The following is a 20,281-nucleotide window of genomic DNA, read 5'->3' as shown; positions in this document are numbered from 1 at the left end:
AGGGCATGGGGGGCAGCCCTGGGGAGGGGGGCTTAGGCGGCGGGGTTGGGGGGCTGGGGGCTGAGCAGCCGCCCTCGGTGCTTGTGCTGGGGGAGGCCGGCGGCCGCACCGGTGTGGGAGGGGAGCAGCCCCAGCACCCTCCGGCTTTTGTGGGGGCGGGGAGGGGGACGGCACGGCGCGGCTGGGGGGGGGGAGGGAGGTGCCAGCCCGGGGCGGGGGGCTCCGCCGTGCCGGCCGCCCGCGGGGTGCGGAGCGGGGCTGGCTTTCTGCGGAGTGCTGTCGCGAAAAGTTTATTGCGGGTAGCCGCGCGGAGCCGAGCCGTCCCGCGGAGCGGGGGCAGCCCGAGGCGGAGGGGCCCCCCGGGGCTGGGGGGCGCGGGGGGAGCCGTGGGTGGGCGCCGGCAGCGCTGCGAAGCCTGTCACCCGCCGAGAGCTGCGGGCACGTGGAGGCGGACAGCGGCGGCTCCCCTTTGTTGTGATCGCGGCTGCTGGCGGAGCGCTGCGCTCTGCCCCGGCCTTCCCGGGCCGGGGGGGTTGGTTGTTTTTTTTTTTTCCTTCCTCCCCTTCCTGCCGGCAGTCAGGGTCGGTAGTAAAAAGTTTCAGCTTATCTCGTACAGAGCGATACTGGCGTACTCGGGTACGCGTTCTCGCAGTGGTCCGCTGAAGTGCTGGTCTTTCAGCAACTTCCTCTTGTTAAAGCCTTTAAGATTTACATTTCTAGTCGTGCTCATTTTAAGTGCTGTCGAGTATTCTTTAATATTAGCACTTCAAAAGTTTTGGACTCTTTGCATCCAGGTTCCCCCCCATGTAATTTTTATGACTGTTTATATTGTGACTTTGTTCTTAATGTGAAGAGCAGTAAACCCGTGAAACCAGTTTCAGCTTGTTGCTGGAAATGTGTTAAAGTGTAGCAATTTCTGTTCAGTGTGGCTTTAAATAAAAAAATCCTGCTGCAAAGCATATGCTGATTACGGTAGAAATTACTGCGTGTGAAAAAGTAATTAATTTTAAAATAACGATTTAAAATGTGGGTGGCAGCCCTTGTGATTTTTCACATCTAAAACCAGGTAAAACTGAAAGCTGCAGGGCAGTCTTCTGTATTTTAAATTAAGATTATTCTGCAGGTTTGAGAACCTGCATTTACTTACTTGTTTGTTGTATTTGTTTATAACAATCTGATTTCGACTTGTAAGGAATGGAATAAAAAGGTTATGAGAGAGTCTAATCTGGAACATTAAATGGGAACTAAAACAATATATTCCTTTTAAGAAAGCAATCAAACTTGGTAGGTTGTTAGTCTTTACTCGTTGCTTCTGCCTAGAGATCATTTTGAGGAAGTGTGTAGTGTAAGCTATACGGAACATAGCAGAGGTATATACTCTCCTATGTGGAAGTTACTGTTTATGCCACAAGAATAGTTCAGGTGTTCTTGAGAGTGTGTAGGCTTGTGCATGTGCAAAAGGATCGTAGACTGAAAGTAAGAATTCTCTTCATTGTGGTTCCCTAAGGAACTAGATGACTGTGGCAGTAATGCAAATATGTACAAAAGTTCCCTCTCTTTGGCTTTCATTTCTCTTACCTTCTAAAATTTGATTTAATTTTGCAAGGCTTTTGATACCTTCTGCAAACTGCTACTGCATACCTACATTTCTCAGGTAAGTAAGTCAGTACACTCTGGGCGTGTGTGATATTTTGCTGAATCTGGCTCTGAGCACATGGAATGAATTCAGGTGTTGAAGACTTTGGTTTTGGGTTGCTGTTGGTTTTTGGTTTTTTACATTTAAATTTTTTTTTAATGGTAACACAGTGTTTAAAGTGAAATATTTGCCTCTTCCAGATACTCCTGTTAAGGGCTTTGTAGAAACATAATGGAGTTTGTAACAGATTTTCAGTTTTCTCAAAACTCAGATATTTCACATATTAATCATCACACACCCCCTCCAAAATTGCCTGCTAATTTGATATATTTTTTTATGAAAGAGTCTCCCCTCTTGTGTGAAACCCCCTGGGGAAGAGGCTATGGACAAAACCATTGGCAAACAGCAGAAACTGGCTTCAGACAAAATGCTGTCATACATAGCAAATGAAGAGACAGGAAAAAACATTTCTGTAATTTTCCAGCAGAGATTTTACTTATAATAAGAGTGGAAGGCACATTTCCAGATAGAGGTGAGTTGCATATATAAAAAAGTAAGTTTGGTTCTGATTTCCAGGAATCCCAAGATGTTTAGCTTTGGGGTTTTTTTGTTTGTTTGTTTTTAATGAAAGCTGAAAGTATGTTTTCTTTAAATTGGTACCATGTTTGAATTTTCTTTTTTTGTCATGCTATGAGGCACGATTAGACTTCAGTTCCACAGGGGGCAAGCTAGTATTACTACAGTAAATTATTTTGGCCAGCTTACATTCAGTTGTAATAAATTAGTTCCATCGTCTTGTTTCCTTAATGCTAACATCCGGAGCTAAAACCAAGCTTGTAGCATAAAACATTAATGAACTTTTGAAAACAAAACCGTGCATCAAATTTAATACCAACTTGGAAATACACTATGGGAAATGCGTGATCTGTTAAGGATATGTGATTAAAGTAAATGTGTCTTGTCACAGACCCTTGGCTTGAAGGTTGTGGTGACCTAATTGTTGACCTTGGCCTCAAATACCATCTGTCCCTACTTTTGTCATGTTTCTGGGGGTTAGATCTGTATCTAGAAAGTGATGCCTATCTGTATAGGTGCTGGGAGGCTTTTGTTAAGCTACAGCTCTTTTACTAAAAGCTCTAATTTGCTACCTTTCTGAATTCAAGCACCAAATTGATTCAGTAGTAACAACAACCATTTTGAGTGGTTTGAAACCTTTCTGTGACTGTTCTGGATAATCCTCCTTTGGCCAGGATGCACTTATTTGGGGGCAAGAAGCTTGGTTACTTAATCGTGGGGTATTTTTTGTAGCAAGTTTTCACATTTAAAACATTTTCTCATAAATTTTGCCAGTAGTTGAGCATAGTCTTCATCAAGACACCAAAGCAGTTTCCTGAGTAAGTATTTGATGTCTAATTAACATTAAATAGTTTTATTTTGTGTTTTGGCCATGCATTGTTGACCCTTTGTGACCAACTTTTTATGCTGAAAGAGTAGCTATTACACTCAAAGAATGTATGCTATAATGTGCTGACCAAATTGAACTGTATGTATATAACAGTATATGTTAAGAGAGTGAGAAACTAGTTATTTTTCATATTTGTTTAGAGTTGCTTTCCTGCTTTTAGGCAAACCGGTTTTCTTAACTATATTCTTTTATCGTGCCATTTGCCTTGTGTAATGGTTAATTAAGGGTATTTCTTAAAAATACATTGTTGCCAACTATTCCCAGGGAGGAGAGGAAGAACAGGAAAATGGGAAGTTGGGCAGAACAAGAAGGCAGTTCTTAACAGTTCCTTTCTCCACCCATCCCTTCAATAAAGAAAAGTATGCAAGAAAACCCCCAAGCAAATAGTCGTACAGGCTTATTTGCCAGTCCCGCTTACCCTAGACTTTGTATTGCTCTGACTAAAAATCTTTCCTGTTGAGGAACCGGTAATCTCATTAGGAAAGTAAGCCTTAGCCAGTATGCCTAAAAGTTTGTCTTGTTCTTTTGTTTGTGCATTGCTTCTGCTTAATGTACTAGTAGACTCTTTCTTAGTGGTGGAGTTACTTAAGCTACTGCCCTTTTGGTATTAATCAGCTACAAGGTTCTAAGTTTTAGAGTAAGCCAGACTCTTGCTCAAAGCATGTTTTGCAGATAGGCAGGATGCTATTCCCTCATTTGTTAGAAGTGAAGGACATTGATCTTGTTCAGTTTTGAGGAAAAGACAGCCTCCTCAGCATGACTTTTTAGTGCTTAATCCAGCTTCTGTTGTCTCTCAAACGGAGTTTGTTACCTGGTGTGCGATACCCAATACGCACACAGAGCCGAGATACCGATTTGTTTCAAGTTTTGTGCAAAACCGGGTGCTAGGTGGTAATTCCACAAAGCTAGCACACCGCTCGTTCACACAGGTACAGTATTTATACAGTCTAGTTATACATATGCATAAGTAATTACACAAAGCAGTTTTCTATTGGTCTACATTTTCTTGTCTTACTCTTAAAGCTACAGTACTACTTCAGCATTCTGCGCATGCCCAAAGGTGAGGCTCTCTGCTTGGGCCAGGGTCTCCAGCTCAAGGGGTGTCACTTTTAGTATTATAATGAGAATAGTTCACGTGAGGGTGTTTCTCATCACACTTCTACTAGTAGCTTCAGATTGTTCCCAAAATATCTTAATTAGCTTACATATTTCTCCAGGATGTGTTTCACTCCCAAGGACAATAATTTTTTTATTAGACATTCTGCGTTCCAGTCTGAATCCCCCTTATCAACTTTACCTAAGTCCTGACCTTCTACCAGCTCCTGATTGACTACACTTCTGAGAGTAGGAAACTTTTTTTTTTGTATGCCTGTGTTGTGAAGCATGCATTGATCTTACTATGATTGTAACTGTTAGATCAAGTTACTACTACTGTTAGCCTCCGGTAGCTTTTTTGGGTGAAGGACTGCATTGTCATGGACAGTGACTCAAAATTCAGTGGGAACACCTTGCAGAGTAGTAAGCTGTTCTTTCTGAGGCTTCCGTTCATAGAGGCCCTGTAGCTACCATGGTGAGGTGCTTTTTTGTCAGACAGACAAGATATTCCTAGTCAGCTGATAAGGCACACTGTTGCTCATCACTTGCAAGAACTCAGCAGGAATTGCAGGCTGCTGCTGTTACCGAAGCAGCTGCTTTATCTCAGTTATGGTTCTGTCTGAGACGTGTATTGTCCTTGTTGTAAGGATGCCTTTTTTGACCTTTGAGTTCAGAGTTATACCCCAGCTCTTTTCTGTTTCAGATGTTAGACGGGGTTTGCAAACGAATAGGGACCTCTAAGTTCTCCAGGAAGGGTTATCAGGGATTCCTTGTGTTGTTCGCTTGTTTCTACAAATGCTGTCTCTCAACATGGGTTAAAAAGAACCTTAGTGGTGTTTATTATCAAAATAGAAATGTTTTGATATGCTCTAACAAAATTCCAGCATAGGTATTTGCATATCATCTTCCCTAACTTCCACCTACTTCTGCGCACAAAGTACTTTGTATTTTTTTGTTGCAAAACTGTACCTTTTCCAAGTCTCACAAAACATATTTTGAGTAGTTTCCCCAGAATTACAATCCATATAGCAACTATAAATGAACATTAAGAATGTTCTACGTAAATTGTCTGGCAAACATGGTCATCTTCTGGCAAAAGCTTGGATAAAAATGTTTCATAAAAACTACAGTATTATTTTAAAACAATAAGCAAAGCTGCTGTTTTGAATCGCTCATAACTTTGAACTGGGACAATTTGGCCAAATATAAAGTAAATGGAAAGGTGATATATGAGACTTGTTTTGACAGTGTAGTTAAACTCAACGAACTTGACTGCTCTTTAGGAACGCATATAATGCTGAATAATGATTTTCTTAGTAGAGTCCCCAACTTCCCACATAGAAAGTGGAAATATTTTCTTTCTCATCTGTGGCTATTTTGGCAAAGAGGGCTTGGTAGTAATATTGAGGTTCTAAATATATGTGATGCAAAAGAAGAACAACAAAAAAAAAAGAGCCAGCTGTGCTATTGTATCTGCAATTGTGATCTTGCACCATGCTTCAACTTGCCTAGAGCAGCCTGTCTTCCCTTCTGTGCCGCTGGTCCTTCATCTTGCCTCCAACCTCCCATGTCTTCTTTCACCTTCCCTTGCAGTGGGAGCAGTGCTGGCTGCAGAGTTTCTGTACTGTAGCATTGCGAGTCAGAGGGACTGGGAATGGGCTGCACTTCTCTCCCTTCTTCTGAGCTGCTGCAGCATTTCGGACCTCTGCCAGCAGAGTACTGGGCAAAGCAGAACTGCCATGTGGGTCCAGAGTTCTCCAGTCTGGAATGGAAAAGGGGTGTCCCGAGACTACCTTTTCCTGCAGCCTCCACTAAAGGGTTGAAGTCCTCCTTTATGTGGGACAGGCCCTAATCTCTCAGTGAAATCACATCAGCTGACTTATGGAGGATAAGTGAATGAGGAAGGAGATCCTGCCTGTGGGCTCTGAAGCACCACTAATATCTCTCCATAATACTAGAAGGCTTCATGGTGTTCTGGTATTACTGTTGCGAATGGTTAATATGGTATTGCGTTTTATTTCTTAGTGGAGACTGTGGTCAAGGAAAGTTAAATATTGTGAGACATTAAGGAGTACATGAAATCTTGAGGAAGATGACTAGTCTTCGTGTTCTGATCTGTAAATTACTGGCACTGTTTGCAGAACACTGTATCCATGGCAACGTTGTGCTCAACTTCTGCCTTAATCTACCCACACGTGCACACACAAACAAATAACTGATCTTGCATCTTGTTGGCTAAATAGCATCAGTAATAGTGTACAGGTAAGACTTGTTACCAGTGCAGGTCAGGCCTAGGTTTTGTTCTGTCGTCGCTCAGTGTTTCCTCTAATGATTGCGACTGTTACCCTAGCTACTTCAGGCAGATGTCAGTTCCTTCAAGGAGTTGTCAAGTTATACCCTGTCCTAAGCTTTGATTGGTTTTAATATAATTTTGAGTTGTTGGCTGAGGAATGTGTGCATATTTAACATTACACTGACTTTTTTTGTTGTTTTGTTTCAGAGCTGCTTTAAGTGTTTTAAATTTGTTTACCTTATGGCATAACCTTTTGTGCTTACTGGGTTTTGTTTGTTGTTTTGGTTTTTGTTGTTGGGTTTGTTTTTTTTTTTAATTGGATGCTAGGATTGGGTCAGTGTGGAAATCAGTTTTCCCTTTTAACTATAAGGAAATCCTTCCATAATAGGATTTAGTCAGATTGCAAAGGAGAATAGAGAATATTATAATAAAGGGATAGCATGGCAGAAAAAGGCTCGGATGAGATCCAACAATAAAGATGTTCAGGCATATACTCTCTAGGAAAGGGATTTGGGGAATTACTGTGATGAAATCTTAAAGCTATGAATCCAAATGCAATTTAAGAAGAAAAAGTCTGATCACATATTATTATTTTTCTGTCTGCAATGACTTAAATAAAATTAACTCTTGGAAAAGGAATTAGGAATTAGAGGCAAAGGCTTTCTTAATATGTTTTCTATTTTCTTGGCTGTACTTCATTTTCCTAACTTGTGCTTCTATTGCAGAATTTTTCTTTGTCTTCTCTTTATCTGTTATTTCCTCTCAAACTTAGTAGATACTGTTAAGGATAATGGAAATACTTTGAAATTTATTTTTTTTTTTAGCTTAATGAGGGCAGCTCACATAGCAGTAGCCTTGTTTCAGTAGAGCTGTGTAAGATATTAATAAAATGAAAATTGTTGCTGTATTAAAATGCATGTATTGGATGTGCATCAGAAAAAAGACATCAGTTAATCTATTGCTTATAGTTCTTTAATGTCTGTGCTGGAAATTGCTTAACTGTTATGCTTCTTCAAAATTGTATGTTTTTATTTGACCTCAGATTTTTTGGTTATAGGAAAACTATTATGTAACAAGTTTTTGTATATGACAGTGGCAAATTAGTCACCTTTCTATCTTGTAGCATTTATACAGACCCTATTGCCATAGTAACTGAGCTCTTCATAATTGTTAATGTATTAATCCTCAGAACATCCCTGTGAGGTAGAGAGGTATTGCTGTTTCACACGTGACAAGCTGAATCATAGGGAAGCTGAGTGGTTTATCGATAACCCCACAAGCCAATGAGAGCACAGATATACTCTCATTTTTGTTCCTGTGGAATAAGTGCCCTCTTGGTTGAACTGTCTTTTCTCTGCCCAGCTTTCTCAAATGAATGAATTTTAGTGAAATTGGCTGCAGCCATCTGGAATGTGCTCATTTGCATATAAGATCTGTGTGGCTGTCATTATTCAGCACATCAGGTTTAATGAACTCTGAAGAGACCAAGAAAAGAAATGTATGGACTTGCTACTGTGTATTCTCAGTGGATTGTGATAGAGATTTTTCTTCCTGTATATCACAATACCAAAATTGGTTAGTTTTGACTATACCAGTACTAATTTAATTGGCAATATATGGCTCATATCTCTGTGCTGATAAAGCAGTTTGCTAGTACATCTTCTTTTGAAGGCTGACTTTGACCTTTGAAACTTTTTAAGCTTGACTTTGAAATATTTGTGTTCAGAATGCTCTGCTATTCTTTGGGGTTTTTGTTGTTTGTTTTTAATTTTTAGACAGAACATACTTCACGAGCAGAAAGGAAAAGACGTGATTCATTCGGGATGTTTGACGGTTATGATAGTTGTAGTGAAGACACCAGCAGCAGCTCCAGTTCAGATGAGAGCGAAGAGGAGGTTGCTCCTTTGCCATCCAGTCTCCCAATTATAAAGAACAATGGACAGGTCTATACTTATCCAGATGGCAAATCTGGCATGGGTAAGTATGTGGTGCATGAGTACAAAGAGTTTGATAGTCATGTTTTTTAGCCTGTGCTGTGGGATGTGAGGGTCCAATCCCAAATGTTGGTCCCAATTGAAAAAGGACCAAAACAGCTGAAGGGTTGGGGTTGGTTTGTTTTGGGAGGGGGGAATTGTTTGGTTTTTGCTAAACTGAAATAAGATAGATTTTTTGAATCTTGCTGTCAGGAAAGAAATAGTATGGGAACATCCACCCGCCCATCAAATGTGTGTTGTATATATATGCATATGCATGTGTCTCTTCTCATGTACACTGTTTTTATGCTTTGAGCTTTGAGGAAAATGTCAGCATGTTCTATCTACACTTGGGCATGTATTCTCTCTACCTTTTATGTTATAGATACAATATATTAAAATATATTTCTTCCTATACTAGGAAAACTTCATTACTGCTACTGTATAAAGCCTGTCAGTGTATACCTGTTCACTACCCACAAGCTGTGAGCTAGAGTATACTGGGAAAAAATAAAAAAAGGAGAGATTGCTTTTATCATCGGGGGAAAAAGTATTTTAGCCAAAATCATTGGTGACTAGTAGAGCTCTCTGTGGGTAAAATCTTGATACTGTCTCATTGGCATAAGTTGGTCACAAACTCTTATTCATCATGGAACAGCTCAGTGGGTGATGCTGTCAACCTCAAAGCTAGAAGAGAATATTGGTGGGCTGGGGTACTTTGGCTATAGTAATTTATGATTTAAAAAAGAGATCTGGTTTTATTTCAGGTCGGAAGTATTAAATATTAGAGGAAATCAAGATTGGCAGGCCCAGCTTCAAAGCAGACATTTCCTTGAGAACCATGAAAACACAGAAATTTGCTTTAGCCGATTTAGCTGGGTCATTCACTTCTGCCAGTGGTAAAATTAATAGGGAGCAGAAAAGAGGCACCCTTTCACCAATGAACTTGAGGTTCTTAGTATTTCACTGGCATTTGTGGTGGTATTTTTATTTTAAGTTACTTTTCTATGCAATTCTCTTTGGGGTCAAACCCTAAGAAACTGTTTGGCGGTGCCACCTACAGGACCTTCCTTATGTTGTCTTTGTTCCGAATTTTTACTGAAGTCTCTATTACACTCTTAACATTTGGTTTTTTCTCTCCTCTGATTAGCTACATGCGAGATGTGTGGAATGGTTGGTGTCCGTGACGCTTTTTACTCTAAAACAAAACGCTTCTGCAGTGTGTCATGCTCTAGAAGCTATTCATCAAACTCCAAGAAGGCCAGCATTCTGGCCAGACTTCAGGTAGCGGTACAGACACCATTTTCTTTATATACTTATTGTAGTCTGTGTTTGTAAAACTTGCATGATGTTTTAAGATAAGTCAAGTTTCGTAACACATTAAAATTTTCACATGAATGATTTTGTAAGCCAGAACTCAGAACTGTATCAGTCATGAACAAATTACTTTGCTCAGCAGAGCAAATTCCAGAGCATACTGACTCCTTATTTTATTTCTGCTGCAGTGGCCCTTCTGCAAGAAAAAGATCAGGAAAAATCTTCAGTCTACATATGTAGTGACTTGAAATTCCATGCATCTCATACCCAAGATATTTTCTGGCTTTAGAGAGCATAAAGGTTTATTTAGCATTGTTGTGTTTTGGTTTTGAGGGTTTTCTGAACTATATAGATTTGCAAAATGGGTTTTGGTCTCTTCACTTAAAATATTAATCAAATGAATGAAGGTATCAAATGAAGGTATATTTGTAACATTGAAGAAAAGAGATAGAAATGTCAGGAAATATCATTATATCCTATCTCACATTCATTGCAACAAATGCCAAGAAATTGCATTGGTATAAATTAGATTAAAAGTTCTTCCTTTTGACCTGCTTATAAAATATCTTTTTTTCAGGTAAACAACAATGAATCTATAATGCTGTTCAAGTTGGAATACTAGTACAAAAGTCATCTTTTGGACATTCTTTGCTACTGGTTTTTAAATTTATTTAATATTGCATGTAGTTTTGTGATACTTAGTCAACTTCCATTCAGTGTTGTTCTAATTTTAGTTAAATATACCAGAGATATACTACAGACCTATGGAAATTTCCTGATGGGAGTTTGGAAAGACTTTATTTACTTAGCTTTTTTGTTTTAGGGTAAACCTCCGACAAAGAAGGCTAAAGTTCTACAAAAACAACCTTTAGTGGCTAAATTAGCAGCATATGCTCAGTACCAAGCAACTTTACAAAACCAGGCAAAGACTAAAGCAGGTAATGGCATATAAACAGAGCTTTAACAAATTCTTGGTAATACAAGATTTGTGGCTCATTAGCAGCTTCCTAAATAAAATAACTTTCTCTTAGCAGCTGTCCCTGTGGAAGGTTTCAGCTGGGGTAACTACATCAATAGCAATAGCTTTACAGCAGCTCCTGTTACCTGTTTTAAACACGTAAGTATTTTTCAATATGTGCTATCCTGTTGTGTGTGTGCATGAGAGAGAGTCCATGTTAATTCTTGAATTCATTTTTGCAAAACATTTATATCCAAATATGTTTCATGGCCTTGGACTATGAAACTTACATTGTAAACTGTGTTAGTATGCCTACTTTTTAGATAGGTATGTTTGTTTTTATCTGTCCTTTAAAACCAATCTGAACGCTATCAGTTGCTCTCATAAACAAAGAAAAAAGTAAAAGGAGGACTCTTAAACACTTGTGAAATTATTTTTCTCACATTCAGGGTGCAAAATCATCGAGTATCAAACCAACCAGGTCATGCAATATTAGAAAAAGTTACAAAAGGCTTTTTAGATTGAGTCAGGCTTGCTCCATTATGTTGAACTGATCTTTTGGTCACATATTTGGACTTGGGATTATTTTTTTTCTTAATTTTTAGTCAGATTCTCCCTGTCAGTTGTGCTGCCAGGTAATGTAGAAACAGAGGAAAATGGAGGTTTTGTATAAATCTGAAATTAAAGAGGTTGATTTTCTTTGTATTGGAGTTACAAGAATTCCGAACAAGAAGTTCTCAGTCATTACGGAATGTAATTAGGGGACGAGGAAAATATTTAGCAGCATCTGTCTTTAATGTGTTGGTTAAATTCCAATTATGAGATCTCATTTAAAATACTGTCAGTATTTTCTGTCTCTTAAGTAAAAATTTTCTGACAGTGTTTTCTCAGCGTACTTTTTTTTTTTATTTGGGAAGCTGAAATGTTTACAAAAGTCTTACAAAAGTTTTATTTTTCTCAAAATTGCAAATCTGATGAAAATTGCAATCAAAACAAACATTTTGTTTCATGGAAGTTGTCCATAAGGGAGAAGAGAGACATATTTTCTGTCCAGTCATGGAATTCATGCTGAGCCCTGTCAACTCATAAATCAGTAGGAGTTGAGGGCTCTTGGCAGTTGGCACTTTCTGAATAGCACCCTTTATTCTTAGAGGCCTTAACTATTGCCCAGAACAGAGCCTTGCATTAGTATAGCTTTGTGAATTTGTATCGAATTCCACGTGCTTATGTAAGCATGTTTGCACTTTGCTTTCACAGTTACCTATGTGCTATAATAAGTAATGTCAGAAGTACATATCAAAAGGTATTGTTTGATGATGTGGGCTGTGCTCTTATAACAACAAATGCTTCGTGATGTGTGGCATCCTTAAGATACAGCTAGAATAGTTAGGTCACTTGTAAATTATGCTGTAACATTCTATATTAAAAGGAGTTATATCTTCCTTTCTTAACTGCTTCATTCATTAAGTTGAATGGTACACCAATAATGCGAACAGATACAATACTAATGTTCACATTTTACCTTGAAAATTTTCACAAGCTACATGGCAACAGTGTTTCTAAGCCTGAATGTTGTTTCTTTTCTGTCCTCCTTTTCCTTTTTTATACAAGTAAAATGCAACTCCTGCAGTCTCCTTTGGAGATTTATACTTCTTTGGTGGACATTAGTTAGTGTTACAAGGGTGTGATTTGCATTTAGTTTCACTGTAATTATGTCCTTGAAAAATATATTATTTAAACCAGTCAGAATCTGAAAACACATTAGTAGTATCTTGTTAGATCCTTCTCGCTCTCTCCCCCGCTCTCTCTTGATAACTAAAAGAAACAATACTCTTGTCTGTCTGGAAAGATTATTGCTGTTTTCTGTGTACTATATTGCTTTGATTCATATGAAAAGTTTGCATTAGTGGATGTTTGTTTACCATCCGTATTATGGATTCCATGCACATGTTGTGTGTGTCCACAGGATTGAATATATAAAGCTTACTCTGTTCAAAATAAAAGTTTTAAATTGACAGTAAAATCATGACATATCTACCCTTAAATTTGTTATTAGATAAAATATGTATCTTGTTATACTGGGTATATCTGTATGGATATTTGATAGGGAACATTGGGATCAATATTAAAGGAAATTTAAGGGAATTGGAAGATGTGGGATTTGGATTATTGATTATTTAATAACCTGGCATATGTCAGTATTTCAGGTCTGATGTAATTTTCCCAGGTTTGTTTGTTTGGGGTTTTTTTTTTGCCTGGGGAGTTATTTCCTCTTCAATTTAAAACAGTTATGTTTTAGAATGAAAATATTTAAATCTTGAAGTTTGCTTTATCTCTGTGTATGAGAAGAACTAATTTCAAAGTCTTTTGGTGCCCTTAATGTGGCTTTTGTCCTTCCCTGTTACCTTCATTCCAGACTTGAGTGTTGAGTAACACTGATGAAACTCACTAGCCAACAGTAGTACAACTATGCCCACTTTATAGTTCAGTAAACTGAAGTAGAGAAGCTGCTTTGGTTTATGTCGTATAGGAAGCCTGTGACAAAGCCAGAGTTACCGTTTGTGCACCTTGCAGCTTTTTTTTGTCGAACTGTGTTAATCAGACATACTGCAGTAGCTGATGCAAGGAGGAAAAAATCTTAAATTAATGTTTTTAATATTGTGTTATAGCTTAGTAACATACAATGTGCTCATTGCTAACCTGCATTCCAATGTCATTTTCTTCTAAACAGTTTTTACTTTTTTCTATATTTGTTTTTATTAGCTCAAATTATTCCTAGAAATGAAAGCAAATACAGTGCTTTGAGTTGTTTGTCAGTACTACTTAATGTACAACTTAATGCACAATTAATAGTAATTATTCTTTTCTACTCTCTTGCTACTGAGATGCACGTTTTCTGAAATTAAGAATTTTTTAGCCTTTCTTCCAGTTTAATTTTATTCTGAGCTGAAATATTTTCATTCTTTTGGTTTCTTTTGTTATTAAAATAAATAAATAAACAAATCATTTGCTCGAAGGAAGCATTTCCAGGATTTTACACTAGGTGGCAGTGCTTTGCCTTGAACTTTTTATTTTCAACCGTTTTGCACATTGTCTTCTCTGGCATTACCTTTTGTGGGGGTACTGTTTGCACACAAGGTATCAGCATAGTATCCTTACGCTTCAGGAATTGGTAGCATCGCTTTGCCATTAAAATCCTGGTTCTAGTTTCAAGTCTGAAATCATGGCAATGTCGGTGCCATCCAAAACTTTTAAAGCCAGTTATTTAACCCACCAGATCTTTGTTCAGCCAGGCATGTGGGGATACTCAGCCTTTAGGTGCTCCTGTCAAACAGGACCTTCCTGATTGCAACTTACCTTGCAGAGAAGGCAGCTGCAGCTCACAGATAAACCCTCCCAAGTCATCTCCCGGAGCAGGAAGCGATGAACCAGATCTTCCTTGTTTGGGAGTGACATGAAGTGGATCTCTTCGTCATGAGTCTGAAAGGTAAATTTGTTCTTACCTGTAAATTATGGTTCTGCTAGTTCACACAATGCCAATCCAGACTTCAGAGTTACCCTTCCAGCCAGCAGATGAATAAGACTTAACACTTACATAGTGCTTTGAGTTTTTCAAAGCACTGTGCAAACACTGATTGATTAATCAGATGAAGACAGAGAAGACATGAAGGAAGGTGGCTGTTACAGCCCTGGTTTATCCAGTCTTCCTCCCTTAAGAATATTCATAATGAGTGAAAAAGGAAAAGATGGTGCAGTATACCAGGTATACTGTAAACCATCGCTTCAGGACAGTAATGTTATCTGGCATTTCAGTAGTGATGCTACACAGGATGGCGTCCTTCTTCTAAAGGGTGAGCCATATGGATTGGTGTAGGAGAACTAGCAGAACCAATATTTTCACAGACAAGGACAAATTTAACTTTCTGCTATTTCCCTCTATACCAATCCACATTCTAGAAATAAAAATTTGTGACGTTTCCATTACCAGTTGATGTGAGAAGTGTTTCGATATACTTTTCTCTCTGAATCAACTGAATAGATGCACAGGCAGTAAAATATATTTCAATTAAGTGCAGCTGGATTATGAAATTATTCAGCACTGCCGTTTTTGATTGTTTGGCCTCATCTGTATCTCTATACAATGCAACAAGATTTACTAAAATATGCAGTTTGAAAAGTTTATCACCCCAATTCAATTCAAAAAGCTACATGTCAATTTAGAGATGATCGCGACTATGTAATAGGACTTGATTAAGAAGCTGTATCTGCATATTTTGTGTGTGAAAATAAGCCATCATCTTTCAAGCTGTTTTTTTCTCTGTCTGCCAGATGACAGAAAAGAGCTCTGCAGTCTAGACTGGTGTAGATGGGACATAGCAGAACATGAAGAGACCAGGCTTCAAGAATAAGAAACTGCCATGCTTGCAATAACTTATTTTTCCTTTAATAGTTAAAACTAGTTTTAAGTTTTGCATGCCTAGCCTCAAGTATTTCTACTAGTGAAGAGTATCCCTTTTTAAGATAAGTTTGGCTTTTAGTGCTGTTAGTTGGCTATTGCTGATTGCCAGCAAAATTCCAGTATCGTGATTTCCAGTCATTCAGAATTAATCCAACTTTCTTCACATGCAGGGCTCAGCCAAAATTCTGTGAAGTTGGAGGCTATTCCCACTGAGCTGATAAGTTCTCTGTTTGCAAAGAGCTTTGTAAATGAGACACAACCTTAGAATACTGTCTGCCCACTACGGTACAGAACCAGAGGGTCCCTTCAGTTGTCCCTGTGATACCTGGATATTCTCTGAACTGATAAGAATTTTTTTCTCAGAACACCTTAGAATTGATATGACTGTTGTTCTAAAACACCCCAGATCCAAATCTTTCCCTTCCTGGTCATCTCTAGTTTAATGTAGACTGAGTCATTTTCTATTTCGTTACCAATATAACTTCAGTTGAGTCACTTTTAACGTTTTAGATTCTTCAGCTCTGTGCATTTCTGATATCTCTACAATACCGTCTTTGACTATCTTTTCATGATGCTCTGTTCAACAAAACATTGTTCTTGAGATAGCAAACTAAATGTAATTTTTATCTCCAGTTTCCCCAAGCCCTTAATAGTTCATCAAGCTTGTATTTTTGTTACTAACACATTAGTCTAAGCCTTCGGGACAGTGTGTGAGGAATCTAGCTGTGCACTTCCTTTTGGTGTTCATTAAAAAGGTGCCACTCAGCCTTCTATTCTTTGTGCTTGCTTGATGGAATGATCTCTTGCAGTTGATATGAAAGTCTGTTCCTCTGAGAGGATGCGAACCCATGGGTGATAAACCCCACCATAATAAATCATCGGAATAGATTCAAGAAATAACTTTTAGGCATTTTTTCCGGAACGTTTCTGATTTACAGAATGTAAAGATTTTAATGTCTGTGGTACAGGTATGAATTTAAAGTACCACAATTTTCTTGCAAGTAGAAGTGCAGAGGAATTACACTGTTCTCACTAAAATCAGTAGCTTGCACCTAGTTGAAACATAGTAGAATAAAGCTGACCTGTGAGTATATGCAATTTGTGCTTGTGCTTTACAGATTTTTAAACTTGGAATCCTATAGTTTTTGCAGGAAACACACAGTAATAGTTGTATACAGTTACAATACTACACATAAGGTTCAAATCAAAACCAAAGTAGGTGTTCATGAATGACTTTTCTAAACATATGCTTATGTCTCATCCTGTGTATTGATGGTTTTGTCTTTTTAAGTTGCTTGTAAAACACTAATATAACAAAAAAAAAATTATTTTCATGTGGTGAACTGGTGACTTTTCCCCCCCCTACCTTAAATGATAGGCACCTATGGGGACATGCTGGGGTGATATCTCAGAAGGAGTGCGAGTGGAGGTTCCAAACACAGACTGCAGCCTACCTACCAAAGTCTTCTGGATAGCTGGAATTGTAAAATTAGCAGGTGAATATATTTTAGTTGAAAGTATTAAAATAATCAAAATAACTGTGTGAAGAGAGCTAATAATTTAGTCAGTGGTCACCTGGTTAGTAGAATGTTGACACTGGTTAAGTTGTGAGAGCTGTGTCAATAGGTTATATGTTTTAGCATTATCACTATGTTACACTGTTTTACAGTGGTTTCAGTGAAGCTTGAGAATGCCTGTTTGTGGGTTTTTTTAATATTGCCTCAGAGTACAGTAAGAACAGTGCAGAATGAAGAGACAGGAAATTATATAATAGCTAGCAAGTAAGCCTCGTTATACAAATCACTTTTCTTGGTTAAAAGTAAAGTTAAAAATTCAAGGTCGCCTAGCTAAGATATAAAAAAGCAGATACTGTGGATAATTAATTTTGTCGTCCTACATATAACTTCTAAAGGTTTATAGTTCAAGAATTTTAATTTTAATTAAAATTTGACTTACATGATAGTACATGCACATTTATCAAAGTAATCCATTCTGTGGATTAATAACATGCAGCACTGTCACTTAAGAATAATGTTCTATTAAAAAGTTCTAGTCTAGAAAATCCAACATAATATACGTTATGATTGGTAAAGAAATATTAATAGATCTTTCATAATCTTGTTTAATTTTTGTCTTTTTTTAAATGGGATTGCTTTCTTTCAGGCTACAATGCTCTGCTAAGGTACGAAGGCTTTGAAAATGATTCAAGTCTTGACTTCTGGTGCAACGTTTGTGGGTCTGACATCCACCCAGTTGGTTGGTGTGCAACCAGTGGGAAGCCCTTAGTCCCTCCTCGAAGTATGTAAATAGTAGCCTTACTGATTGATATAGAAGTCTGTCTTTATTAAACTACATTTGCTCATGGTTCAGATATCAAAGTATTTTTTTACCATAGCAACTCTTCCAACAGTTTTGAATAACTCATTTTAACTTTTGGAAAAATAAGGACTTGACTGATGCTGAACATGTTTCTTGGAGTAGCCCATCTGATGTGACTTTTTAAGTTTTTAAGATGAAGGTGGAAGCAGTTAGCTAACCAGTGATGTGAACATGCACTGATTTTATTTATATTTTGTTATTAAATTCTTTGCCCTGACATACCCATAAACTTAATCTTGGGTAGCATTCATTCTCTAAAGAGGTTTTTGTCATTATTGTAATCCAGGCTTTTTAACAGTCATCTGGGATTTCTTCTTTACATATTCCAGACTCTAATATTGTCTCTAACGGACACAATTAAAAATCAGTGGCTTATTTTTTCCCCTTCATTTGCAACAGCCATCCAACACAAATACACAAACTGGAAAGCTTTTCTAGTGAAACGACTTACTGGTGCCAAAACACTTCCTCCTGACTTTTCTCAGAAGGTAAGGCTGATGCAATATCAATGATGTACTGTAAACGAAATTGCAGCACAATGTGAAGAACTGAAGTATTTTAAAATGGCACATTAGTTCCTTTTATAGTGAAGATGATATAGTAGTTTCTTCCCTTAAATACAGTTTTCCTTGGAATCTCTCTTCTCCGTTTATGTCCGCACTTGTCAGTATGTGTTTGGAAAACTGTTTCCTCTAGCAGAAAGTAATTTTCTTTAAGAACTAGTTAGTCTATTTTAATTTTAAAATACCCCAATTAAAAAAAAAAAAAGTGCTAATAAGCTACCCTGTGATACATAAAAAATATTAAAACTGATTTTTCCAATTCAGGAATGATTTTTATCACGCACTATTTCAAGAAACTGAACAAAATGTGTTAATATAGCACATATCTAGATACAGTAAAGTACATACTTCTAAACGTTAATATTTTTCATCTGCTCTGGAATAGATTTTTTTTTTTGCTGTCTTTTAAGTCATGTCTTTAAATGTGGCAGCTGCCTGTATAGTGTGCTGTAAGTTTACTTACTAATATTGTGAGATGGTACATAGCTTTTAGTAGGAGTATGAGACTTATTTGTTGTCTTACACTGCATCTAATATTTAAAAACAAAAACAAAACAAAAAAAAAAACAAACCAAAAAACCTTTCTGTAGTTGTTCATTTCTATTTAAAAATTGGCTCAGTTGGCAGCCAAATTAAATTGGCAAGATATCAACACTTTGGGGATTTCATAATGGAAATGGCAAGTGACAGATACTGATTTTTAAATGGATTGTAATTGTCACAGGGCAGACTAACATCTGTTTCCATTCTCTTCGTTTCTTTTTGGTATATTATGAAGAAATATGTTTGTGAGTGGCCAGCTTTAATAATGTTGAAGGTTTGTTTTCCATGCCTTTTATAATAAAGTATTTAAATCCTATTTTTAAAGTGCTATATTTTGGGTGGATGACAAAGCAAAAAAAAAACTATCTTGGGGGGGGTTTTTTGTTGTTTTTAAAATTGTTTCTGAAGATAATTTTATTCATTGTTAACAACTGAACAAACTTTCATTAAGTCAGTGGAAAACTCCTGTAACCGATGTGAGAATTGTATTAGGGGCTGAACTTGCTACAATTAAAACATTGTAGGATCTGTTCTACTTAGTTTTCTGAAACATTTCATTTTTTTCCCCATGCACAATGAAATATAAGAGAAATCATTTGTGTCATTTTTGCAGGTTCATTAACAAGTACTTGAATTAAATGAGAAGTGCATTGATACTGCGCTTTAATAGCAGAAGACAGATGACTAAGGAGAAGCAGTGTATATTCTTACAGAACTTTTTTTTTCCTGTTATTTAAGGTGTCTGAGAGTATGCAGTATCCATTTAAAACTTCCATGAGAGTAGAAGTTGTTGACAAAACGCACCTTTGTCGAACAAGGGTAGCAGTTGTCGAAAGTGTCATTGGGGGACGGTTAAGATTGGTGTATGAAGAAAGCGAAGACAAAACTGATGACTTCTGGTGCCATATGTACAGTCCACTCATTCATCATATTGGTTGGTCTCGAAGTATAGGACACAGATTCAAAAGATCTGGTAAGCTTGTGTTTTAGACGTGTCTTTGTGGGCAGTATTGGCTTGTGAAGTCTGACTTAAGCAGTACTGTCATGTTATTCAAGCTAGTTTTATTAATTGTATTATTAATTTATATAATTTATATATTATATAATTAATTGTTTTATTAATTGCACCTGTACCACAATTGTATTAAATCTTTAAAAATTTCTATAATGCAACCTAGGCATTTTGCCAATTATATTACATTTAGGAGTTTCCGTTAAAGTATAATTAGTGTATTTTGCAGCACTGGAAAAACCAAAATAAATTTTTAGTTGATTTGTAGTATGTCAATATCTAGAAAGATTCAATGATAAACAGTGGTTAACAAACTGCCTAGGCAGGAGAGCTTTGAACTGCAATATTCAAGCATGGTAAACCTCATTTTTCATGCTGATACCTGGAATTACACTGTCCTGCTCCACAGACTCCTAGTTTCTTCATGTTTGTCTCTTTTGTACAATACAACATGGACAAGTATCCTATTAGATACTGTTTGGTTTTTTTTTTTTTACTTCCAAGTTTAAGGACTCCCTTATATACTCTCAATAAAAAAAATATTATTTTTATATTGCAAGATTTACATGTTTTAGAGGACACAAGGAG

General features: G+C 37.3%; 1 protein-coding gene across 17 annotated transcripts in view; it reads left to right on the top strand.

The window, feature by feature from the left end:
- MBTD1 (mbt domain containing 1) overlaps positions 1-20,281 on the top strand; it is a 41,202-nt gene that overhangs the window by 459 nt on the left and 20,462 nt on the right. For 4 of the 17 annotated variants that reach the window (XM_075519026.1, XM_075519016.1, XM_075519008.1 and 1 more), the window contains exons 2-10: positions 1,607-1,654; positions 8,265-8,466; positions 9,613-9,752; positions 10,603-10,717; positions 10,811-10,896; positions 16,575-16,692; positions 17,360-17,494; positions 17,975-18,063; positions 19,420-19,654. In XM_075519026.1, coding sequence (XP_075375141.1) covers positions 1,607-1,654; positions 8,265-8,466; positions 9,613-9,752; positions 10,603-10,717; positions 10,811-10,896; positions 16,575-16,692; positions 17,360-17,494; positions 17,975-18,063; positions 19,420-19,654 — 1,168 coding nt within the window. Of the gene's footprint in view, positions 1-1,606; positions 1,655-1,979; positions 2,169-4,318; positions 4,446-8,264; positions 8,467-9,612; positions 9,753-10,602; positions 10,718-10,810; positions 10,897-16,574; positions 16,693-17,359; positions 17,495-17,974; positions 18,064-19,419; positions 19,655-20,281 lie in introns of all 17 variants that reach the window. The other 13 variants (XM_075519022.1, XM_075519013.1, XM_075519017.1 and 10 more) reach the window with 11 other exon arrangements.

The sequence above is a fragment of the Mycteria americana genome, chromosome 16, assembly GCF_035582795.1.
Source record: "Mycteria americana isolate JAX WOST 10 ecotype Jacksonville Zoo and Gardens chromosome 16, USCA_MyAme_1.0, whole genome shotgun sequence".
Lineage (NCBI taxonomy): Eukaryota > Metazoa > Chordata > Aves > Ciconiiformes > Ciconiidae > Mycteria > Mycteria americana.
Note: the sequence above shows the minus strand (reverse complement) of the source record. Positions and strands in the feature narration are given on the sequence as shown.